This window comes from Delphinus delphis, chromosome 7, assembly GCF_949987515.2.
Source record: "Delphinus delphis chromosome 7, mDelDel1.2, whole genome shotgun sequence".
Taxonomy (NCBI): Eukaryota; Metazoa; Chordata; class Mammalia; order Artiodactyla; family Delphinidae; genus Delphinus; species Delphinus delphis.
The window spans coordinates 3,294,769-3,321,540 of NC_082689.1; the positions used below are offsets into that span (position 1 = coordinate 3,294,769).

The 26,772-nt window shown below is 46.5% G+C and overlaps 1 protein-coding gene across 16 annotated transcripts in view; it reads right to left on the reverse strand.

The window, feature by feature from the left end:
• LRRFIP1 (LRR binding FLII interacting protein 1) overlaps positions 1-26,772 on the reverse strand; it is a 141,742-nt gene that overhangs the window by 26,669 nt on the left and 88,301 nt on the right. For 5 of the 16 annotated variants that reach the window (XM_060015862.1, XM_060015848.1, XM_060015849.1 and 2 more), the window contains exon 7: positions 8,405-8,494. The exons of the other annotated variants lie outside the window; for them this stretch is intronic. In XM_060015862.1, coding sequence (XP_059871845.1) covers positions 8,405-8,494 — 90 coding nt within the window. The remainder of the gene's footprint in view (positions 1-8,404; positions 8,495-26,772) is intronic. 16 annotated transcript variants of the gene reach the window in all.

The following is a 26,772-nucleotide window of genomic DNA, read 5'->3' on the forward strand; positions in this document are numbered from 1 at the left end:
TGTAAACATTCTGAGACAGACATCCAGATGTGGGGAGCTGGCTGGGGGTGGGTGACGGTACAGGAGAACTTGCTGGGTGAAAAGGGGGACCCCAAGAATTTGGCTTTTCAAAATCTTTCCTGTTTGGACTGTCTCTGAATCCTCTCTTTTCCCTCCTGCAAGCAGGGGTCTCTGCGGGAACCCCAGCAGCCTGTGGAGCCCCAAGACAGCACATCTGCTTCAACCGTACGGGAGACCCCTGCCCTGTGAGGGTCTGTTGGGGTCAACAGTCTGAGGCTGCACTGGTGCTATTTCTTTCTTTGCTTAGCATCCAACGAAAGGCCAACTTTCTCTTCTTTTTTTTTTTGGCACATTGAGGGCTCCTTTCCGAAAGTCCATGGGAAAGGTCCCAGAGGGCGAGAGAACCCTGCACCAAGTTGTCTCCAGACTCTCTGGATTTTCCCATCATGCCTCCAATCCCACCTCCTGTAGCTCAGAGGTTCTTAAATTTGATGGCCAGGGAGTCAACTGAAGATGCCCGTGACGGGTGGGATCACATCTTTGATCCAGGAGACCTCGTGAGTGAGCTGGGACCCTGCAGTCACCCTTGACTGTTTACGCCACAGACCACCCAGACTGCAGGTGTACAGATCCTAACGGGTCTGGGTCCGAGGCCACCGCAGAGCGGCTCGTGAACAGGTCAACTGCCCACATCGCCGTCGTGCACGGGGCATGTGGGTGCAGGCGCTAAGCACAGGTCAGGATGCCGTAATGGCGGTGATTTCCTGTAAAGACGCGCACTTCCTGTCCTCTGCCCACCCTGGGCCCGTGCTGGGCTGGATGCCCACATCCTCACCATCCTGTCCCCCACCAAGAAGGCTCACTGACTGCCACCTTCTCGCCTTCACGCTCCTCAAACCTGCTTTCCAAGGGCAGGATGCCTGAAGTAACCGCTAGAATAACACAGCAAAGCGTGAGAGCTCATCAGCCGACCAAGGGGATCAGATGGAATCGTACAAAATACTTGATTAATTCAAAAGAAGGCGACTTCTGAAACCAGCTCTGAGCCAGGAGAGTCGAGCTCAAGGCTCTTCTGCCTGACAGATCCAATTCTGCCCCCGGATCTGGCTCCCAAATCCACTGCATCTGTTCTCACGCACCCAGCTCACATCTGGATCTTCAGCAAGAACTTTCTACTCTCAGCTAACCAGTCTCCTTCTTGTCCTGAGGAGAGGGCGTGAAGGAGCTGCAGCCCCCAGGCCAGCGGGATGACCCGCGCGCTGGCCTCACTCCCAGCTTTTGCTAAATAAGCCCCTGGGCGGGTGGGGCTTTGGATTCTGGCGTTGCCTCCGCCCAGAGGACTCTCCTCTCCACTGGGCCACAGCCGGCTGGCCTCCAAGGACAGGAGATTTCCAGACACTCTTGGCCACGTGCATCCTTTTTCACTCGATGTGGCAGTCATAGCCTGTTAGATAAAGGCAGCTCACTCACTACCATGTCGCACACCGCCTGCCATTTGTTGGCACGTGCGTTTAGCGTGTGTAAACTTATATATTTATATTTTTTCAGATGTGCATGTCACACCAGCCTAACTAGATATTCTGGAACATCTGTAGATGGCCTACAATTAAGATGGTTCTATCTCATCCTCCCGGGCAGAGCCCCAGGGAGCCCCCGACCGATGTTCTCAGTCATGAGGATGATTTTAGCATTTCAAGTGTGGGTCTCCTCTCCACTTGGGAATACAAATATTCCTGAAAATTTCCAACAACGAAGGAAAAGTTACTGTCCAGCACTTGCTCTGCTGCAGAATCCATTCATTAGATCTCCTGGACACAAGGCCTTTATTCCCTAGAATAAGTTAGTTTGCAGAACAAATATTAATGAGATGAAAATAAAGAGGGTATTTTAACTGTTGGTGGAAAGAGAAGATTCAGTTGAACAGACCATCAAGCTACCGTGAGAAGCCTGTTGCTGTTTTGCTCTGCAGTTTAAATAGTGTCTTTCCTGACTGTTCCTCAGCAATAGATAAATATTGCCCAGAGAAATGAAGCTCCAGAAATCCTCTGTTCACCTACAAAGATATCCGTGCCCATAAAATGAGGACCCCACTTTTTTTTTTGTAGTATTTCTTGTGAGAAAGATGAGAACTATACACCAGACCCCAAAGCACTGGTTTCCTGGGGCCCTTTAGCATAGCTTTGTTCTGCATTGTCTCACCATAAACACACACACTGCTTTTGTAATTTGCAAAACACCAAATAAGGGAGAAAAAACCCTAAAACCATAGCTTTCTCTTTAGTTTAAAAGTAGTTTGAAAAAAGCCTTTGTTCTGAAATAGATAACGAACTCAGAATGTGAAAATTCAGGATTAAGTAGAGACACGGAGGGAAAAATTAAGCTCTCAATGACAGTTATAGCCAATCTATGCTTGACTATTGTTTCCAATCTGTATTTTACGTATCAGGGTGACTGACGTTTGTCTGTTTTCTGAAGGACAAGGGACACGTGTATCTGCCAGCCTTCCTGCAACCTAAGAAGTACGCGGAGCCCCATGGAAAGTGGTGCAGTTTTGGTTGCGGGAGGGACGGATTGGGAGTTTGGGATTAGCAGATGCAAACTATTATATATCGAATGGATAAACAACAAGGTCCTACTGTATAGCGCAGGGAACTGAACTATATTTAATATCCTGTGATAAACCATAATGGAAAAGAATATGAAAAAGAATATATATATGTATAACAATCACTTTTCTGTACAGCAGAAATTAACACAACATTGTAAATCAACTGTATTTCAATAAAACAGAAGGAAGGAAGGAAAGGAAAGAAGGAAGGCAAGGCAAGAGGAAGGGAGGCACGGAGGGAGAAAAGCCGTGCAGCAGCATGGAGCCATTGCAGCCCCACCGGATGCCACTAGATGGCAGCCTGCGTCGAACGGAGTGGGACCGGCCCAGGGAGCCTTGGTCAGGCAGGGCACCCCTCACTGCCCCTAACAAAGGAACAGATAAGTAACCCTGACGGTGAGTTTAATTTGACATAAAGCATAGTACTTTATCTCTGAAAATAATATACAAAGAAACAGAATAGATGGAAGGGTTTTAAACACTGTCGTTTCTGCTGCATGCCGTGGACCACACGTGTCCCAACACGCTGCAGCCCACAGACCTTGCAGCCTGTTAGCCTTCTTACCCTCATTTACCGAGCAATACTAAACGTTTTAGGTCAGTGTGAAAACTTTATAGTAACAGCCTTATGAAACATGCAAACCAGTATTTTATAATGACAATGGAGTGTATAAAAAGGTATCTTTTAAAATCTACGGGAGGTAGTCACTTCCAAACAAATTCTGTGAACTTTTAAATTATGGCAAATCTTCCTTTCAGAAACAAACGCTTAATGTAGCACGTTAAATATTTTGTTAATTCCAACCTTCTAAAATCGTGTCTAAATGAGCATACTATTTAGGTTCACTTAAATATAATGTCTGGTGAGGTTTCAAATTCCAAGTTTTCCATATCACCACCTGGCTTGCCCACCTTCCTCGAGACAGAATACAGTAGGTGGGCGTGGGAAGACCCTAGCAAGGGGGCCAGGGACAAAGGGACTTTTCCTCATGGTGCCCCAAGCCCCAGATGGGAAATGGGATCATGGAAGCAATGTCATCACGGGGTCCCTCTCGAGAAACCAACTGACAGTACTGAACGTTGCTCAGAAAACACCCATTTTAAGGGTAATTTTCCTTCAGATATAAACAGCAGTGGAGGCTACCATTAGAATGGAAATTTCTGGTTTAAATCCGATAATATTGACCTCATCCTGAATGACTGGTCCTTGAACTCTTGTATTTATAATTCAAGACCTGTTTTTCCACCTGGTTCCTGCTTCCACCTCTTCACACGACACAAAACATGAGTCATTACAGTCTTTTGTTTTTCTAACTCAGATGGGGCTGAGATTCCTGTTCACCACCAATGCTTCTCTGAAAACACACTGGCGCGTGAACCTGGGCGCCACGCAGGACACCCCTGACCGGTGCTTCTGTGACCCGGCAGGTTTGCTGCGTTCTGAGGCCTGGGTGACACAGCTGCGTCGGGCCCTCCAGGCGAGGCCCTCTGCCGGGCTGTTCTCCGGGCCTGGATTACCCAGACTCCCGAGTCCAGCTCCCTGGAAGCATCCTGCCTCTTTCCTTCGAGCCCGTGCTCTGAGTTCTATACTGTATTGCGCCCATTTGCTGAGGTCTGTGAGGGGAGCAGGAGTGTTCCTTCACCACTGCAGCCCTGTGTCTAGAACATTCGATAAACACTGGCTGAATGAACGGACCCCAACTTCCTCAACAGGAAGGTTCTGGAGAAGAAAATAGGGCTCAGCTACAGAACGTGAAAAATGAGATGAGGTCCCATAGTGTATGCCCTTCCGAGATGGGGCGGGCACCCTCTCTGCTCCCCACGAGGCTGGAGGACCCGGGGGTGGGGCACACTTCGCGTCCTTGGATGCTGAGGTACCTCTATTTTCTCAAAGTGGGGCAAGCTATCGTTTTCCCTCATTCTGGTTACTTTTGTTCTTGGGCAATGCTCCACTTGCCCGTCCCCTGGGGCACCAGCCTACATCCCACACCCAGAGCCTCCCAGGGCTGCCCCTGCCCCGGCTCCTACTTCCTCCCGGAGAGGCCCCTGCCTCCTGCCCTCACCCGTACCACCCCCTGGAACCATATTTCTGATGGATCACCAGGCGGGATCATTCTCCCCGAGCCACAGTGGACAACACTCACAGCCCTGGAAAACTCGCCCAGGAGAAGCAGGTGATCAACCCAAATCTTTTCTTGTTTTTGGTTTTCAAGCATATCATTACTCGTCTTTCCAGGTGGAGTTCAGGAAGTCTACGTGCCTGGCCAGGTGTCCCCAGTCAGGAATGAGAGCTGTGACAACTTAACCTGGGTCTTGGAACTCCCCCTTCCTGCTCTGCGTCCTTCTGAGAAGCCAGGCGGGGAGGATCACTCACCCCACGGGCCTCTCCCTGGGCACCGCCTGTCCCTGCAGGCCTCCCTCCCAGGCAGGAGGACCAGGGGAGTCTGAGCACAAGTTTCCTGGCCTCTTTCCAATCAACAAGGCCAAATGCATCCACTTACACTGTTCGTCTCGCAAGCCCAAAATGCAAACTCCCAGCCCTTTCCAGTGGTGTGACCGTGCAGGCTCAGAAAAGAGAAATGGGGCAGATTCCGTGGAAGAGGACTGCGGTTTGGTAGCACAGAGCAGAGGGCTCACTCAGCTCTGTCCTCCAGACTCTCTGCAGAGGCCAGGAATGCTGCCTGTGCTCTATCCTTCAGGTGACCAGGAGCCACCATAACTGCGTGGAAGTGCCCTGCGCGGCACACAGGTGTCTCTGCCTCCTGAGGGCCACACCCAGACGCGTCTTCAGCTCTGACGCCCCACACCCGCGTGAGGTGCCCGGATGCTGACCTCTGCTCACTAACCGTGCCAGCCTGAGTCAGCCGACCTTTGTCAATGAGCAGCTAGGTCGGGGAGAAAGGAGACGGAACTGATGACCTGTGTGTAATGAACTGAAAAATCAGCCCAGTCAAGCCCCTGGGAGTCTTGCAAACCCAGGGCTCTCCAGGGACCAAGGGACGGTGGCGGAGGTCTTGCCAGGCTCCCCAGTTACCAAGAGACCCCCGCCTCTCGTCCTCAGGCCCCAGGGACACGGGCACGATGAACGCTCACCTCTCTTGTGTCCACTAAACCCATTTTGTGGGAGTAAACTGTTGTCAGATTTAGGAAGCAGATGACAGGGGAATTCATATCTGGTTTCAGTCTCTTCCGTCCGGGGAACTAGACGTGTTGCTAGGCTGAGACTTCATTCTGACGCCCGAATAAACCCAAAGACGTCAGACCATCACGGGCGCACAGTTCCCTGCTTCGCCTGAGCTGCGCCAGGCAGGGAGCCCAGGAGGGGTCAGGCCTCAGCTTCTTCTGACGACCGTGAACTTTCGTGTTCCCCAAAGTGAGCACCAGAGAGCGAGCATCATGCCTGAGAACGGGCCGCTCTCCGCGTCGGGTCTATCATGGGAAAACACCGATGACTTCCGTCGGAAACACGCAAGCAAGGGCTTGAAGGCGGAGGCAGGCAGGCCGGCCCGCGCAGACGGGGGCTGCTCACCTCGGCGCAGGGATCCCTCAGCTCACAAACGCTGCGCTTCAGTCCCGTCTGCCACGTGCAGAAGAAGCGACGCGCCAGGTTTTGAACACTGAACGTACGTGATACGGAACAGCTGGATACCTTGCCGTCCCTGCTTGACCAGTCCTGGCTGGAGCAGTAAGCAGCGGACTTTGTGGGGTGTCCGCCATGCCACGTTTCCTGCCCCACCCCAGTGCGGTCAGGAAGCGGCTTCTCCTATTACCCTCATTGCTGGGGGGCGAGGAGGGCAGCTTTCAATTCCACAGGGAAACAGGCTCTCCTGCTCTAATACTCGCTTGCCTCATCTATCTTTTGTTTTCTCACCCTCGATGTGTAAACGGCGGAGAGAACATTTCTCTACTAGCAGGAGAGCACCCGGGCAAGCCCAGTGACGAATGGCTCTGGCCTTGGCCTTGGAGTCGGGGAAAGCAGGGCAGGCGTGGGGGGACTGAGGCCCCCGACTCAGCAATACGGGCTCAGTCTGCAAAAGGGATCCATTCCTTTGTTTTCGTCGCCAGGAGAAGCAGACGTCTGCATTTGGTGTGAAGCCTCCTGGCTTTAAAAGGCTGCATCTAATTTTAAAAGCAAATCAGCAGCACCCCATGGGTGCACGTGTGCAAGTGGGTGACTCACCCCACGGCCTCTTCTCTGATGACCAGGAACACTTCCTGAATTTAGACATCGATGCGTCTAACTGTGGTGTTGTGTAAGTGAGTCACAAACCACAGTCAAGTTCCAAGTTCAACCTCGCCCATCTGTGCCTTCTTCTGCCCAGGGTCCATGAGGAGGGGTCCTGGCCCTCGGTGTGGCAGCCCCCGTGGCGCAGGGCTGGCATGCACCCCGCTCGGCACACGGCCCAGCCCCTGTCCACTGGACGTCCTTCCCTGGTCATTGTGTCAGCCCCCCATCCCAAATGTCCCCCAGGCAGATGTGCCCTGCCAATCCCTTATGGTCAAGAGAACAATACAGTTGCCTCATACAAAGCATCAGATGCGGTGAAACTGTCTAAAATTCCAAGGACCATGGGAAAAACACACAATAATGAGACTTAAATGAGGGAGACTAGGTAGCAGGACCCCTTGCTTTCTGAAGCAGAACTTGGAGAGCAGCTCTGTCGTTTGTTTCACAGGCACTGAACAGAGGACCAACGGGACAGTGGGGGATGGAACAGAGGTAGGGATGCCGTGGCACTCGCAGGCCGATACTTTACCCTAAAAAACTGTTGGGCTCCAATAACAGATAATGTTCCAAACAAAATGTTTAAAAGTGAACCCTTCAGGGGCTTCCCTGGTGGCGCAGTGGCTGAGAGTCCGCCTGCCGATGCAGGGGACGCGGGTTCGTGCCCCGGTCCGGGAGGATCCCACATGCCGCGGAGCGGCTGGGCCCGTGAGCCATGGCCGCTGGGCCTGCGCATCCGGAGCCTGTGCTCCGCAACGGGAGAGGCCGCAACAGTGAGAGGCCCGCGTACCACAAAAAAAAAAAAAAAAAAAAAAAAAAAAGTGAACCCTTCAATCTAAAAGCATGGTACAAATGAACTTACTTACAAAACAGAAATTGAGTCACAGATGTAGAAAACAAACTTATGGTTACCAGGGTGGAAGTAGGGGGAGGGGTAGGAGGGGTAAATTGGGAGATTGGGACTGACATACACAAACTATTATACATAAAATAGCTAACTAACAAGGACCTACTGTGTAGCACTCTTCTCAATGGGAACTCTTCTCAATGGCCTATATGGAAAAAGAATCTAAAAAAGAGTGGATACATGTGTATGTATAACTGATTCACTTTGCTGTACATCTAAAACTAACACAACACTGTAAATCAACTATACCCCAATTAAAAAAAAATAAATTAACTGGGACAAATACAAAAAGAGCCTTCAAATTTTTAAATCATAAAAACAACACATCCAGGCACATGGCTACATTTCTCCCGCACTGCGCAAAGTTCCCGTCTCCCAGTGAGACCCCCATCTCTTCAGCGCTGTCAGCAGCTTCCTAGATGGTCCTTTGCAAACTGAGCAGTGCAATTCTGAGCTCACTGAATAGTCATTTTCTAAATTTGGAAGCATCCTCCCCAATCCTGCTTTTGCTTAGACCTGAAATAAATCATGGAAAGCCTTCCTACTTTCTCCCGGTTCAGGCGTTTGGAGGTGGAGGGGTCTTCTTACGGGACAGAGGAGTGAAGGGTCCAAGGGGGGGGGAAGGGAGGAAGTGGACAGCAGCAAGGGCGAGAGGCCCACTCACCACTGGGCTGGCCCGCGCCGAGCTGCCTCTCGAGGAGCTGCGGGAGCTGGACTTGAAGTGGCCGCTGTGCTCCGAGGGCTGCCCACCCAGCTGGCCGCGGGACACGCAGATGGAAACAAAGGAACAGGTCAGCGAAGATGCAAGGAGGACGGAGGCCACGAGACAAAGGCTCCGGTTAGCTGTGAGGCCAGCCAGGCGCAGCCCAGAAGGGAAGGAGAGGTTAGTGCGGCCGCTGGCCGGCCCTGGGAAAGGAGGTTGTGTCTTCCCAGCATTCGACATGCGGCCACTCAGAACACAAAACTTAATCACACTATCAAAAAACACAGAATTCTTGGTTAGTAGGAAGAAAGTAACACAGAGCATCTGTTCAGCTGGGGTGTGGAGGACACCTAGTTTCTGCGCAGAAAAGCCTCCACGATGTGGAAGAGACAGGTCTTGAGAACGTGAGCTGCCTGCCGGCACAGAAACCAAAGACCGAGACAAGCGGGGCCGGCTTCGGGGCAATGCAAAAGTTTGCCTCTCTACTATCTTTGCAAGTGAATACAAAATAAGATTTAGGGTTAATACAAAATCAGGCAAGGCTTTTTAAAGTGCCGCAGGACCTTCTATCTGGTGGCCTGCGTGTACATCTGTCTGTCTACCCATCTACCTAAACTTCCTCTCTTCTAGTAAAGGAAAACACCAGCAACTCGTGTATCTGGAGGCTATGCCCTTAACTTTGATTTGTATTCACATTTGTGATAGGCCTAAATGCATTTTCAGTTTAACAACAATAACAACAACAAAATCTTACCTTCCTATATGTGTACATATACCCCATATCCCCTCCCTCTTGCATCTCCCTCCCACCCCTCCATCCCACCTCTCTAGGTGGTCACAAAGCACCGAGCTGATCTCCCTGTGCTATGCAGCTGCTTCCCACTAGCTATCTATTTTTCGTTTGGTAGTGTCTATATGTCCATGCCACTCTCTCACTTCGTCCCAGCTTCCCCTTAAGCCTGCCCCGTGTCCTCAAGTCCATTCTCTACATCTGCGTCTTTATTCCTGTCCTGCCTCTAGGTTCTTCAGAACCATTTTTTTTACATTCCATACATATGCATTAGCGTATGGTATTTTGTTTTTCTCTTTCTGACTTACTTCACTCTGTATGACAGTCTCTAAGTCCATCCACCTCACTACAAGTCACTTTGCTATACAGCAGAAGCTAACACAACATTGTAAAGCAATTATACTCCAATAAAGATGTTAAGAAAAAAAGTATGTACATATCTGAAATATATCATAAAAGCGGTTCATAAGACCTGAAAAAGAAAATCTTACTTTCCTCTTGAACGAGGCAGGGTGGGGGAAGGGTGGGAGGGGAGGCGGAACTCGAACACCATTTAGGACCACAGGCACCAGCAGACTGAGAAGCTGGCCTGCGAGGCCTGTGCTGACTGCCCGCTCCCTGCCCCCAGGCCCCCTGGAGGCCCGCAGGCATCATTCCTACTGCAAATTATGGGGCCACAAAACTTCAGGGGCGCTCACGATCCTTATCGTAAATACCATCGTTTAGTTTGCCTGTTTTTCCACCAGAGAGGAATTCCCCAGGGCAGAGAATTCCCCAGGGCAGAGTCTGTGTCTATTTTGTTCCCTGCTGAATCCCCAGCGACCAGACAAGGCCTGGCACACAGTAGGTACTTGAGAAAGACTTGTTGAATGAACCATTTCAAGTTTAGGCTGTTAACAGCCTTGGTCAAGATGAGCAAATTCCCCAGACCCATCTTGCCTGGACTCATTCCTATGTTGGATAAATATTTATTGTGTATTTACACGTAGGTGCAAGATGCTGTTTCTGATGCACAGATAGTACAGCTGTACGTACACTGTGTGTAAGAATCACTGCCATGTATGGCACATACAAGAAATCTACCAGCATTACCAGCCTCACCTTTTAGCTTTATTGTTCAAAATAAAGGAAAACACCTAACGTCAGCACTTTAAAGCAGAAGTATTTCGCCTTTGGGTTTGCTGATACAAGAGAGGAAAACTTCCTCCTGTAGACAAATCCTACTGTAGCCTATGTCATTCGAGTCCTGCTTTATGGTGCTGAGATATGACAGGTTGTTGTCAATAAGGTTTATCTCTGACCCAGGTTTCCCCAACTCCTGAGTCTCAAATCATCCGATCTGACTTGATCATGCGGAAAAGAATCAGTGTAAAGTCTGTGTCACTGTGGTCCGTGTGGCACCTTTGGAGTCGCCCATACTTTGGAGTCAGCGTGGCTAATGTGGGCTGAAGTAAGTTATTCAATAGCGAGATCTGAGTCCAGGGTCCATCTCTTATCGGCCACGAGAGCTTGAGAAAGTTACATATCTTGTCATCTATGTCATGAAGTAGAGACACTGACCACACAGGTTCTGAGGATTATGCAAGAGAATACAAGCTGGGCTTTTCTCAAGCTGTCACTTTCTGCTAGAAACAACTCTCACGGCTCCTGGACCAGCTGGCATCGGTGGTGATGACCGCTTCCCAGAGGGTCAGAACTAGGAAGGTCACTTCACACACGGCCAAGAGTCCTTCCTACAACATGCACACAGCTTACGAATGGTAAGGAAGGTACAGAATAGAAAGGTTTTGAAGCAAAACCGTTCTACTTTCAAGAACTAGTCATTTAATCATTTAACCGTAATTGTAATTAGTCCTTTAATTGTAAACACACACTGTGTCTGAGGCTAATTTCTTGGGGGAATGGAGACGGGGACAAGTCTTTGAAAGAGGGCTCAGGACTGTCCTGGGCAGGCCTGGGGCCAACCTGGACGCAGCTCTCAGTACTGCGGGGCAGGACAGGAGGGACTCCCAAGGCGCAGTGTCCTCGCATTTGTGTGTGTGTATTTGTCAGCGGCCACAGCTCCTAGCTGCATAGAGAGCCTGGGGAGATAGCATTCCTGGGCGCGGGGAGCTCCACATCCCCTTGCAGGGCTATCCTGAGGGCTGGGGGTGGGGCAGAGATGGGAAAGGATGAGAGGTCAGTGAACCTTCCCTCCCACCAGGCCTGCTGATCGGTGGCTGGCACACAGCTGATGGCCCAGAGATCTCTTCTGAGGGATTTTATCCCAGGGTTCAATTTGTCCCATTTAATCCAGCAAACGCATGCTGTGCTCCTTCTGCAAGAGTGTGGTGTTAGGTGCAGAAAAAAAAAATCTTTTGATTCTCTTTTACTTCTTCAGCCTGGTGTGAGACCGGGGACGTGAGCCCTATTTTAGGCATTCTGCTGTCGGGACAAGAAGACCTTTTACCTCCTAACTCCCTAAAGCCATACCACCCAGGCAGTTCCTACAGAAGGGTTTAAAGCACCAAGTAACTGCTACACAAAAGAGCAATCAGCGATGCCAGTCACAGGGCCCCGAAGGTCAGCAATCGGCTACTTGAAAAAGTCCATCTACAGAGGCAACATTTAAAGAGAATCTAGGAGACGTACATCCCGCCAGACGTTAGAAGTTCTGCTTTGGTGCTTGGGAAGATCCAGTCTCTTAAAGAGTTAGGCTGCTGCCTCTTACTGATAAAACAAAATCATTTAGTTGCATTTTATCCGTCCTATGGGCCTGAGCTATTTCATCCATTAGGTATGGTTTATGAGCTTTTTAAGGGCCTACAAAAATATTTAAGAACTTGGAAAAAGACAATATAGCGGGTTCCACTGCATTAAAATTTTATGCAATATAAAATTGTTCAATGCAAGTGTTCAATTAGATGTCGACAGAAACTCTTGCTATGTGGGACTGACACATACACACCACTACGTATAAAACAGATAACTAACACAGACCTACTGTAGAGCACAGAGAACTCTGCTCAGTACTCTGTAATGGCCTATATGGGAAAAGAATCTAAAAAAGAGTGGATACATGTATATGTATAACTGATTCACTTTGCTGTACACCTAAAACTAACACAACACTGTAAATCAACTACACCCCAATAAAAGTTTTTAAAAACTCATGTTACATCAATTATTATAATTAATATTTATAAAAACTACATTCTGAAGAACGCTGTAGGCCACCCTGGCTTACTGCCTAAGGATTCCTGAATATTCATGGCTGGAGAAACATAATGAATCATAAAGCCGGATCATCTAACCAACTGATCAAGTAGTCAGTGACTCCGAAAGCAAAATTGTAAAAGCACTTTCACTTTCAAGTATTTCCTCAGCCGTCGTCGCTCATGTGGGGCGTGGATGCATCTTCCTAGGATTTGTGCCGGAGCCTCAGGACGCAGAAGCATCGGCCCCTGGGGAGGGCTGACTGGGTCCAAAGCCCAGTCAGCTGATCCTCAGGACAGGTCAACCAGTTTCTGCACTTCCATGGGCCCAGCCCGTTTTGTTTTCCTTTATCCTTCACTCATTCACTCTTTTTCATTCAACAAGTATTTCTTGTACAACTACTACACCTTTATTGAGAAACCCTATCACTTCAAATCCTTCAAAGAGGTGAAAGGACAATAAAATAGGAAAAGGCAATTCCTTATGTGTAATACTCTAGTCCTTAAATTTGTTCATCTTCCTCGATCATCCAGAGGTGAGAATAATTTGTGGCCTGTTGAATTCCCTTTTGACTCTTTGACTCCTTTTATTATTATAAGATCACTTCATCCCTTGTTGCAGGGAAAGAGCAGATAAAACTCAATTAAGATGAATCTTTCTCCCTTTGACCTCAACATAAACTGACGAGTGAGGACATTAAACTAACACCAAAGGCTGTATGACTTACGTTATCCATGACCCTTATTACCATGGAAAACTGGGATGAGACAGTGTTTCCTTCCTATCACTCTGGTTAGTTATCTCCCAGGGCTGAAGCTGTGCTGAGAGAGTCACCCCAGGGTCATGCAGCAGAAAGCTCGGGAAACACAGAAAGTGCCTTACAGCGTGGGAACCGCAGGCACTGCTCCGCCGAGCCCCACCGAGACTGCTCTCATCCGACACAGACGCCTGTGACGAAAACAGACTGTCAGGACAGAGCACCTTTCCTCCTCCATCGGCACCCAGGAAACACTGAAATGTAAGCTAAGGAAGAGTGACACATGCCAGGAACACGTCCTGAAAAACATCACGATGGAAGACATGCAGGAAAGGCTCAAAACCACCTCCACAGGCAAAGGCTGTGCAGCAAAAAAACAGGGTCGTGCAAAAGTCCAAGTGAGAGAAGTTTCAGTTGCTATCAACCAACTGGCATGCAGTGGAACCTCCGTTAAATCTATGACTCTGAAAAATATTCCTTGCTAAGTAAAAACTTGTAAATCTAGATTTAAAACGAGCAGAGAGTTCAAATATCCTGGATTTTCTCATGGCATCCTCATAGTTGATGCTTAGAAAGTTACTCCAATATGAAGTGACTTTGTAATAAAAATAGCATGTTGATTATAGCTCAATTATCTTATAATTCTTTTAAGAATTGCTAACTAGAGAACAGAACATTTCATTAACTTGAAAATCCTATGTAATCAATCACTGAGGGTAAATGAGGGTAAATAGGCGCTTACAATACCATGAATGGAACTTTAATTTCCCCTATTTCTCCTTGAGGACACAGCGGGTTTGCTGGACCAGTTATACATCTAATTCAAAAGTGTGCGATCTGATGGAAGTGCAGAAAGTTATTAACAATCAGAGTGTGGCTACTTTGAATACTTAAGTTTCCTGCAGGGCATAAGTACCTGGTATTTAAAACTGGAAATTTCCAAGATAATATAACTTAATGGATTAATATCTGTTAAGGTTACCAAAGCAATAAAAACCTATCTTTCTTTTTGCCAATAGATTAAGTAAATGTCGCCAATACTTTATTTCTGCCTAACAATCCTATACAAACACGTGTCTTCCCCAGCTACTGTCAGCTGTCGGGAGAAATAAACCCCAGATCTGGCCAAAGGGGGCTGCAAGTGTAAGCTCCACATAAAGGGGTAATTCACCCCCAGAAGGGCTGCAAACAGGTTAAGTCCACCGCACTCAGAGCAGGTGTTCGGTGGGGGAGAGGCGCGCGTGCGTGCTGAGGGGCCGTGGCGGGGGGGTGGGCGGTTAGGCAGAGCGGGGGGGGGGGGGAATGGGCGGAGTGGGCAGAAGCGGGCAAGGGGCTGTGGGAAGCACACGCACCCGGTAACTCCCAGCCGGCCGGGCAGCGCCGTACATATAGGAGGGCTGGAGGATGAAAGCAAATGGCAGGTTTTTAAACCCTTGAAAAAACAGCAACAAGTAATAGTGACAAGGTAATTATGATGCTTTTGGTGATCATGACAGCCAAGTTATTGTACAACTGTTATAAGGAAAAGAAGTCCACAAAGGCACCATGCCTTCAATAACTCTGATAGATGGAAATCCACATTCACAAGGAAAATAAACATGAGATGATTTCTAACTTTAAAAATAGTGAACTTCCCCAGAACCTCTGAAATATGGCTATTTTCTGGGCCTCTCTTTTCAGGCACTCCTAGAAGAAAGGGTCGGGGAGCGAGACAGAATGGTGACAACGTCAACGACACCAGCAAGAGCCCAAACCCACGACTCAAAATCCCAGGTGAAGAAAGCACTTGGGGGTGTTAATACACAGGAACAGTGCGGCAGGAAGAGCCTGTTTGCTTCTATCAGAGGATCCCAGCGACAGTCTCCAAGATACAAAGGAGCTGTAGACGGGCTGCAGCTGCCCAGGGCTGGCACGTCTCTGGCACAGGGGACACACCCGAACAGAGACAGAGCCTGTGCGGGGTGTGCTGGAACACAAGGGCAGCTCGCTCGTGTGACCTGAGCCTCACCTCCAAAGAGCATCATAACCTGTTTACCGGCAGAGGCCATGGAGAGCCCAGGGCAGGGGGCCCACGAGCTGGTCGGGGAACATGCAGGAACAGGGATGAATCACTCAGCAACGCCAAGGAACACGACAATGCAGGGAGATGGCAGTTCAACCTCCATAACGTGATGTGCTCTTGGAGCTCGGCCTCTGACCTCCTCCTACGAGAGCAGGACTCCTATACCTGGAGCTAAAAAGGCCAAGCACCTCGGGGACGGCCTTGTATAAACAGGAAACACAGCGGAGAACGCCGTTCTCCCCACTTTCCAAGACGGAGGAGTTAGATTATGCACAAAAGCCTTCCAAATTGCTTCCTGGATACATTTACAGGAGAAAAAATGTGTTTTTAAAAAACAAAGGAAACCTCAAATGGGGAACAATTGCTGGAAAAGGAGGAGAGACCCAAGAGACCAATTTCTTGGACTTGAGCTTTTGAAAGTATACATTTAATAGAGCCTCCTTTTTCCTAAACTCCTTTTTTAAAAAAATTATAAGGTCTTAAATTATTTTTGATTTGCTTTAAAAGGATGAGGAAAGTCTTAGCCAGTTAGTCAAGCCAATTGAAACATCTACTAAGCTTTGCTCTTTGGACTTCACATGGAAGAGGTTGAAGTATCCACGTCCATTTAATCAGCAATTCAAGTGACAACAGAAGGAAAGAAGAGGGAAGAATGATGTGAAAAGGAGGAGGACAGACCCGGTTTCCATTCTGGGCAGACACGGGTCTGGGAGCAAGGCCACGACTGAGAAGCCCGAAGTCGGAGCAGGAAAGTCCCTGTAATCAGAGAAAACGGGCCGGAGGGGAAAAAGGCTCACAGCTTTATTTCATCTCAAAGGCATCATCAATTCACACGAGATTGGCTTCTGCAACAAGATGGGTAAAGGACATGCACTTGCAGGGAAGAGAGAATGAGGGGAAGGCAATAAGGCAGTCCAGTTAACTGACAGAACTACTACCTGGGACTAAATGAGGACTTGAGAGTCCACACACAGGCAAAAACAAGTTTCATTAATTTGAACTGATAGCAAGGTCAGTGGGATTTTGAAGGTCTCTCTAAAGCAAATTCTAATTTTTACAGTTTGGTGGGAAAAACTCAAAATCAGGAATTTGCAGAGATAGTAACCTCTATTCTACGTAATAAAATATTTCATTGGAGATGATCTTGGGCTTGGTTAGGTATTTACACAATGCGCATGTGTTCAGGATTCATAGAAGACATGATAGATTCAGTGGGACATTTCTGAGACCAACAGTCTATACGAGATTTCTGGGGAATACTACTATATAAATTAGCGGTTTCCCCAAATACAATGTCCTATCCACATTAAAGGACCCTTGAAGAGGAGGCTAGCTGTTTCAGATTTCCATGTCAGCAGTATTCTACTGATTACGCAAACCCAGGGCAGCCCTTGAAGGGGATGAAGTAGTTCTGTTCAGGTAACTTGGTGGCACGCTAAGACATCTCCCCATCCTTTCGAGATCCCGTAACTTGTGCCTATCGTTCCTATGCCTCGGATCAGGTGCACCAGAATGACCTGAGGGGCAGGCAAGTGGAATCCTGGGGTGCGCAGGGAGAAAGTTTCTAATATTTTAACACAAACCCTGAAACTTGTTCCAGTGGTTGGGAGAATGCCCTGGGTAGAAGCCATTTTGTCAATTAATTTTGGTGAATAATTCACATCCAAGTATTAGATAACTAACACCATGTTCTATTTTACAGAAAGTATCTAAGCTTGGAAGTAAAGTCTTCTGAATGACGAAGTGCTCTTTCCAACAGCAAAATCTCCCGCTGAATTAAGAAAATGCACACAATACACAAAAAACTCAAGGTGTCAAAACCCACCAATCCTTTGGTGCTTACAGTTGATTTTATATTGTCAGAGTTCACATACTAGGGGAAGGAAGGGTTGGAGTATTTATTATTATGGGGGGCAGCGGTGGGGGTTTGGGGCGTGGGCAAGCTGATGGAGAGAGGGAGAAGCTGCGGCAGTGTCTGGAACGCCCCCTTCCGCCCTCCCCACGCAGCAGGAGTAGAAAGTTGGGGGCGGGGCTGAGGCACGACAGGGGTGAGGACGACGGAAGGACTAGGGTTAGACTACTGTGGCTCTACCTGGCTAGTTTCTATTTATTTTCTTTTCCCCTACGTATTCTTTAAGATTCAGTTGACATTCTTTGTTATGACACTTCCTGGCAAAATCAGTTTCTGCACTAGTGCGAGGGGCAGGGGGCGGGGGGGGGGGGGGTCTGTCTTCTGTTTTACAAGTAAATGCTTCCGGAGGACCTAACTCACCTGCTTGTCTCTGTGACTTCCCTACCTAAACTAGTTCCCTTATGTTTGCTGAGTGAATACAAATCTCACCTAGGTAGGATGAACAAGCCTTACCTATTAGGGCTCTTAAATAATTGAGAAATATTTGCCTATCAAGATTGGTGTATGTTCTTAAAGTACGGGAAGGAATGTTATTGTGTGGACGTTTGGATTTGATTTGATTTTCATTCCAAGTCTATTCCATCCTTGTGAAATTGCCCCAAGTATGCATGTACCCTGCAAAGTAATTCTGCTTTCAAGAATTCTCAAGGGAAGAATTTCAGGGCTTTCTTCTTTCCCTTTTGATTAATTCCAACTACTACACAGCCACATACCTTCTTTCACCGTGCCTAACTCAACCCCACAATCTGCATTCAAACATTTGAATCTGAATTCAAATGCAAGAGAGTGGGCTAAATCCGAATTAAATATATCATGTTAATTACCACCCCAAAATGGACTTTAACAGTTATCCAAAGGAAACTTCATAAAACAGACGTTCAAAGAGAAAAGAGAGTGGAATTTACACATATGGGATTGCATGCTACAAAACCTGTAGTTTCTGCAGAGAGGATGTGAAAGATTTAAATGGAAACCAACCAAGGTGTCCTCTCTGGATGACGACAAAGTAGAGAATCTGCTGTCACCGCTGTAGCTGGAATTCTGAGCAGCAAAGAAGACAAGGTAAGTGATGAGCACTTCCCTCCTCTCCCCAAAGCACCACCCGGTCAAAAGGCAAATATGGAATGACACAACCAAACCAGTATTAGTACTCCAGGAACGCAGAGGCAGCTAGAGAACTGATACCCGCTACTACAGCAGAAAATCTTAACCACTAGGGGTTCTAAGCTGTGTTTTACTTTTCAGTGTTTATATCTCAGTGAGGTCGTGTGATTTAACTATTATCATTACTTAACTATTTATATTTAAATTTAGCTATTATTATCTGTAATTCCTTATTAAGTCTCATGATGGACCATCTATAACCTTAGTCTAGACTTTCCATATGACATCTCTTCTTAGGTAACTAAAATTCCATGTACTGCACGATTTTCACTCTTTCCTCAGCCCAGCACGTCTGAGGGCTGCAGCTCAGCCCCAAGGCTCCAGGGAGGAAACAAACACCATCAGTCTTGGCCATCTCCTTCCTGCCCACAGGCTGGTACTTCTGACGTCTATGAAATTTCCCATTTCCCATCCAATTTTTCTCCAAGCCCATCCTTACACTGTTCCTGGAGTTTCCTGCTCCTATATAAGATGCTACATTAGAAGTACGTTACTTGGTCCTTCAATCATTATATGGGGTCACCCAAAAAGTTTGGGTTTTTGTGACCCGAACGAACTTTTTGGCCAACCCAGTATTTCTCGATTATTTATTAAATCAATTTTATATCCAATTTCACTCTGTGGTGAACAGTTTTATAATCAAGTTCTTTTGTATCTGATTTCTAGAGGCATTACTTACTCTAAGCTAAATCATAAGGCACACTTCTACCGTTTCAACGTAAAAATCAAAGATTAAACTATATGGAGCTATGTACGACGTAAAGATTGATGCCACCTTGTATGGTCACAAACATGCTGGCAACTACATGTTTGGGATGCTCTAGAGAAGGATGTAATATTGGGTAGAAGTTGGACTAAAGAACTTCTAAAGTAACTTCCAACTCTGAACTATGATTCTTTGTGATCGATATGGTGAAACTATGCATTTAGGGTGAAAAGTTACTAACTAGTCAATTTAAGCCCAACAAGCAGTGGGAAGCCATCAGAGCTCCTGTCCTATAAAGCCAGCACTAAACAGCCCTCAGGGATGCTGAGCACAGGAAGCAAAACTGTCAACATCCTATAAGAGCTGAATGGATGTCGCTTGCTTCTGTCCCCGGAGTGCTGTATGACCTTAAAGAAAAACATGACAGAGCTTGAGAAAGTCCAAAGGCTGTCAGTGCAAAAGGCAACATAGATAGGAAGACACAGCCTTTAAACTGGGAAGATTTTTTAGTTTGGAATGAGAAAAGCTGAGCTGCAACAGAAGTGTATGCAATCCTGCATAGGAACAAGAAGGTAAAACCTGACTGGCCAGTTTCAGAACGCTACGGGGTGTCCCGTTACCGCTTTGAACCCTGAAAACATAATTTAAACGTACATATGATATTGCTTAATATAATTACAGCAAATGAAAAGAAATACTGTTTTATACAGCTAGTAAAATGTATTCCTACAAGAAAATAAATGAAGCAAATGCAGGAACAGGAAGATTTTAGATAATTTAATGTATAAGAGATCTGCGGCAGGTCAAGAAACTGAATTAAAATGTATCTGGTTTAACCACCTGAAATCCCCAATGACTTTCTTGGTAAACCGAGACCTCCCCCACTTCTTACTGGCTGCCCTGCTATTGGTTCATTTCTTCCTCTCCCCCCCCCCCCCCCACAGCATCCCTCAGCTCATCTTCTGCTTCCTTCCCTGGAGCTATGAGTACTGCGAGCATCTCAGTGGTCAGCAAAACACAGGCTCTAGGGTATGTGTCGTTGAAATTACGAATGAGAGAGGTGGGCAACAGTGGAAATGTTGAATTTAAGTATGTTTGAGAGTGGAATACACTTCATATGCACATTACACACATACACCCAGGGCAATAAAATAATGAAGGAGCTAGTACTTAATTCGACCTTTTAATACCTAAGAGGTTCCTTTCAATGTCGATCTCTTACCTTAACACTTAGAATGTTAGAAGACGAACAGTCTAACATTGCTAACCAACTGAAAAACATTAGCTTTCATTCTATCATGCACACACACACAGAACTACTATAACAGAAAATAACCAAAGAAGCTAAATTTAGCGATATTTTAGAAAAGCTTTGCAGCAACCTGTTTGAATTTTGTGTCACGCAAATTTACTAACCCTGCCAGATCTTCTATTCAGGGACTGGGATCCGTATAATTCTCCATCATAACCATTTGTCTGTTTCAGCGAAGAAAAGGAGAAAAACGGACATCAGTATACAAAGGCAGACACAGGTACAGATGAGCAGGGAAGAATTAGCCGGGTACAAAGTGAGTTTTTGGAGTGGAGCGGATGGACACGGCCAGGGTAGCACACATCCCGGCAGGCCCCCCGCTGCCTCCACGCTCCTGATCTGCTCGACTACACCTCAGGAGAAACCAGCCCCGTCGGCGGATCACAGTGTCACTGTGACTACGGGGCACTCACTCGGGGACAGGAGGAAATGCCAAGTCCCCATGGAGTGAGGCGCATGGGCCTGGGTGCACTTGATTTCCTCGGCAGTTTTTGGTTCCAGTTTTGTGCTGATGATGCGGGAATCCCAGCCTGTGAGGAGCCTGGATGTCAGGCAACGTGGGCTGATGACTTCCACCTGAGTCAATTCGTCTTGCGTTCTTGGTTCAGCATGAAGTCCTTAAAAACCACGGCTCATTATGAAGCTGTATTCAGAAGATTCAGAGAGAGCTTCTACCCAATTTATAATTAAATGCAAACGTTCATCATGGAAAAAACGTCTATCGTGGCAGGACATCCTCTCTAACAGTTTTTCATTCATCCAGTCCTCCTACTTTATTTTTCAAAGTGAAATCTGAGCACATATTTTATGAGTTCATAATTTGTTCTCCAGAAAAAAAGAGAATGATTAAGTTAAGCATATGCTTGTCTTCCTTCTCTTCCCAATTCCCAGCCAAAACTCGGGCTCTAGAACTGCTCTCATTCATCTATAAGGAAATTTCCGCTGATTCAAGATAAGAGCCGCCAAGTGTCAGGGACATGACCAGCTCCTGAGACAGAAAAAGGAGGAGCAGTCCCCACAACTGCTAAAAATGGAAGGAGATGCCAGGGATCGTGGACCTGAGTCCAGATTCCAAGTAGAAGCTTTGTCATATGACTTTGGGCAAGTTAATTTAATCCACTGGAACCTCTCTACCTCCTTGGCTGTGAAAACGTGCATGGTAATAAATACTTTACAAGGCCATTGTGAGGATTAAAGCTGCTTAGAATGGGTGCCCAGATCAGTGCTGACTGTATGGTTAAGTGCTTGGTACCGAGGAAGGACAGGATACGTTTCCTTGTTAAAAGTTCGGGGGAGGGGAGACGGTTCAGCACGTATTATGCAGCTGTGACGTCGATGAAGAATACATATATGGATTTCCGGGCAGATTATAAATCCAGATTCATGAAACCCTGACTATAAAACTGTGTACTTACTTGTGTTACAATTCAAAAGCAAGTCTATTCGAAGTTTCTAAATGAAAAAGAGTATGTAGAAATCCTTCAAAATTAAAATTTAAAACTATGAGTATATTAAAACATTTCTGAAATAAATTTGCTAGTAAAAAAACCTTTGGAGATTGGCAGGAATTTTTATTCAGTCTAATTTCCTTTTTTTCTCTCTCGAGAGAAATAATCTTGCATGTCAAGGACTCGTCTATCTCAGACCTCAGTCTTATTCCTTTGATATCTGTTTAGAAGCTAGTTTCTGGAAAAAATTAATATTGAAGGCTAACGTCAGTCAATTTTAGACGACTTTCCCCTTGCTAATAAATAAGGAAGAAAAATGTATTACATATATAAAGCCTCTGGCTTTCCACTGTTGCTTATAAAATACATACTGCTGTAGATGGATTTCTCCTTTTTGATCTTCTCATTCTCTCATTTAGCCTGCAGCGTAAAGCAGAGGGTGGGTGAAGGTTGGGAGAGCAAAGGCCCTCCTTCAGTTGTCCCCTTCTCTTCTGGCCTTCCATGAAAATGCAGGAAAAACCCTTCTTTTGAAGGCTTTGTGGAACCACACTTTTCTGTTGTAATGAAACTGTCATAGAGAACGTATCCCTACAACGTACTCCCAAATGTATAGACCTCACCAACAACATCTCTGTAGTGAGAAGTACTGTGACCTTCTTAAATAACACACCAACTTTCTCCTCTTGGGTAGTTTTTCTGTGTTGAATTCAGATGGGTGGAGCTGTTTTTAGTGGCATAAGAGGGTAATAAGGAGAGTTGAAAATTAACTGTAACAACATTAGAGTAAAAAGTCCACAGAAGGCATATATCACCTTCATCTTAAGTCAGGTCTCGGATGTTCACCCAGCTTTGTTTTACAGAATTGTTTTTCAACACTCCTCAGACCACCTGCATCCTGGTCATGGGGCGTGCTTCCCATCCCAGGACATCGGAATACCCGGAGGCCCGGGAATATGCATTTTAACAAGTTCCCCAGGTGAATCTTACATATAGTGACACTGAGAAGCACTGCTCTAAGACAGAACAAAATAAAGACATTCACCAATCAGCATTTTCTAAAAGAGGATAAGTCAGATACAAGAATAAATGTCCCATCAAAACCTATTATTCTAATGGTAACGTGATTAGTCAGAATGCTAACGACTCCATGCAGTGCTGTCGAAGCACAACCAACTTCATGCGTGACCATGCGAAACGCAACTGTTATTATTTTCATGAATGGTTTTAGGTATTCTTCTACTGAGTCAAAAGACAGAGCACCTTCAAGGGCGTTAGAGATGGGAAACAAAATAAGCAAGGCAAAATCACAGCTTTGAAGTGCAATCCTTGATGCACTCAATCTAGTTTTAAAGGGGAGGACAGCAGCCTCACCGGGAGACTCCGGGGACAAGCGTGCTGTGCCGATGTATGGTCCTGTTAATTGTCATCTTAAGGGTAAAAATATATTTTAAAAACCGGAGTTTGCTGGCTATTTTTTCAATGCAATGGAATGAATGAAGCACAAAATCCTTTTGGAAAAAGCCCTTCAAGTGAAGAAGTGTATGATCTGCTATAATAATTTCAGTGCTGAGTCACTTTAATGCTGAGTGTGATTAATGCTGGTGAGATTACATTTTTCTTCCTTTTAGTGTAATTTAAGCTTACAGGTTTTCAGAAAGCATAAGGCGATCAAACTCTTCTAGATGGATGTAAGAAGGGAAATTCTGAATTTAAATCTAAAGGCTTCGTTTTTGTTACTGGATTTGGGGTCTTTCTCAAAGAGCACTTTCTGGCCAAAGAGCCATCTGGGACATTTAATTTGAAAGGATACAGATTAGAAAACAATCAATTTTTCATTAGATAAAATGACTTTAAATTCAATCTTTTAAAGGAAATGTAGAGGCTTGGGAATTCTTGATCTGACTTGAGTTCCCTGAAGAAGACCCATCCTTCCCATCTGGTGTCTGCAGCTGCTACCCCAAAGCCTGGCAGACAGCGGTGCTCACAGGCCGCCGGGTGCGGGAGATGGTCAAGCACCCACACCTGGGTTCCAGACCCACCCATGAGGGTCAGAGCTGTACCCAGGAGGCTCTGGGAAGAAGAGAGCTCACTGTGGTGTGTGCACCTGCCCTCCGGCCCTCAGTCCCCAGGTAAGAACAGGTGCGTGGCATGTGTCTTTTAAAACAAAGGTGTACAAATGCTCATTAGATTACTGGAAACGCCACAGGTTATTATCTCCCACACAACACTATTAGGATCAGGCCACATGTTCGTCTCACCCAAGCGTAGGGACCCCCGTACTCCAAGTCAGGCTGCGACTGTCAGAGGTGGGATGGAAGAGAAAAACAACACAAAAGAGTTGCCCAAAATCAATTAAAAAGCTACCTAAGGCATAACACAAACATAAAACAAAAAACAGGCAATCTTGAAAATCTTAATGAAATTCAACTATTTTCATGACTTCTAGAATCTCGTATGTATTTACAAACGCAATTACATTAGCATTACCATAAAACCATTAGCATTAAATGAAACTTCCGTGGCAGCTGTTGCCCTAATTCATGGAATCTGAAGCAGTCTGAGCAATCCTTTCTCCTCCTCTACCTAAAGCATTCTATTTACATTAGGCAAAAGGTCAACAGATGTGTCACTCTCAATTTTTAAGTAGAGAAAATTAAGTACTTATGATATCTAAATCTAGGTTTTCTGAGAATGTCCATACAAACGCTAGAAAAAAAAATTTCTTCCATTTTTAAGGGTTTATCATCACTGTCAGTGGAGTGAAGAAGGCCTGTATTTTGAGAAAGTCAAGAGATAAAAGATAGGGTCTTTGGGCTTCCCTGGTGGCACAGTGGTTGAGAGTCCGCCTGCCGATGCAGGGGACGCGGGTTCGTGCCCCGGTCCGGGAGGATCCCACATGCCGCGGAGCGGCTGGGCCCGTGAGCCATGGCCGCTGAGCCTGCGCGTCCGGAGCCTGTGCTCCGCAACGGGAGAGGCCACAACAGTGAGAGGCCCGCGTATCGGGGAAAAAAAAAAAAAAAAAAAAAAAAAAGATAGGGTCTTTGAACTTTGCAAACGGAAGATTTCCAAATATTAAAATATGAAAAACAGTAGAAACTGGCCCTACGCATTGAAGGCCTGAGATGAGCCCCCCTGGCGGGGGAGGCGCAGTGGGGAACCCTGCCCGCCCACCAACCAGGAGAGGCCACTTCCGGGCCCCCGACGGGCTTTGGGATTGATGCTGTCACGGCACCCTGGCCCTGAGCAGGCCCCCTCGCTGCTCTGGGCTTGTTCTGTGTCTGTAAAAATTAGAAGGTTTGACTCTTATCCCCAGGATCCAAGTTCTCAAGGTCTGTGATTTTTAACGAGAGTTATTTCTTTAGATCAAGTGCGTCACAGGAAAGAGCGGGGGAGCACGCCACCCGGCTAGCGACGAAAACCCATCCACTGCTGACTTTCCACCGTCGCCCCATCTCTTACTTGGCACCCTAATTGTGGAGCTCTTCCATAAACTTTTATATCCTAAAACAAATAGGCTTGTATCTTGGCAAAGAATGGTGTCCAGCACAGAAATTTAGCTCATTTCTGGTTAAAATCGTTGAAAATGAAATAAATGCTATAAACACCCAAACAACCACTAATAATACAATAGTTTTAAGCTTTTTGGGATCAGCTCTGAGAATCTTAAGAAAGTGACAGATTATTTTCCCAGAAAAATGCAAGTACAAACAAAATCTTGAATACAATTTCAAGGAGGATCGCAGATGGAAAATGCTACTTTATTTTATTTTATTTATTTATTTTTTTTGCGGTACGGGGGCCTCTCACTGCTGTGGCCTCTCTCGTTGCGGAGCATGGGCTCCGGACGCGCAGGCTGAGCGGCCATGGCTCACGGGCCCAGCCGCTCCGCGGCATGTGGGGTCTTCCCGGACCGGGGCACAAACCCATGTCCCCTGCATCGGCAGGCGGACTCTCAACCACTGCGCCACCAGGGAAGCCCGGAAAATGCTGTTTTGAAAGAGAGTTTGGGTTCTTTCTGCATCTCTCCTATTCTCCCTTGAGCCCAAAACAGTCAGGTTTTGCCCTCAATATTTCCATCAAAAGTGCCCTTGTCAAGCTCACCAACGTCTTGGCCAGTGGTCATGTGAGTCCTGTGCTCACATGATCACGCCCCTTCTCCTTGAAAAGGTATCTTCTTCATTTGGTTTCAAGGACCCGACCTTCTCCTGCACCTGCTGGACAGCTGTAATTTCTGACCCTTGTCTACAGATTCTGCAAACTGAGTTTTGCATTGATAATGTTTAGGTTACATAAATCTTACTTCCTCTCGTGTGAATCATGTCAGAGGGTATGTGAGGAAGTTACAACTACATGGCTAAGGAGAAAGTTTCAAATAGCAAGGAAGCCCTTTAACTGACTTCACCTGTGAACTGTAACTTTCTGGCAAAACCACGATGGACATGCCTTTGGCAGCTTCAGGCCAATGACAGTTGTTGACAGCAAAGCAACAGTGTACAGCCATCCTTCGGTATCTGCGGGGGGTTGGTTCCAGGACGCCCCCAGATACCAGAATCTGCAGATGCTCCAGTCCCTTATATAAAATGGCGTAGTATTTGCATATAACCTACGCACGCCCTCCTGTACACATTCAGTCATCTCTAGATTAGCTGTAACACCTAATACAACGTAAATGCTACATGAATAGTGTGGAATTTTCCCCTCTGAATATTTTTAATCCATGATTGGTTGAATCATGCAGAACCTTGGGTATATGGAAGGCTGACTGTATCACCTTTATAGTTTATTGTTATACACAGCTAAATTAAATGTACATTTGGTGCATGTATAAGAAGGCTAGGAGTTACATCACGACTTAATTGCCACGGTGATTAAAAACAAGGCTTCTGCCCCATACAGTCCTTCCGTAAAATGGAGTGGCTGCGTCGAGACCGAATTATTACCAGCAGAGAGATGCAGCTTTAATCCAGGGGTAAACTAACCTGA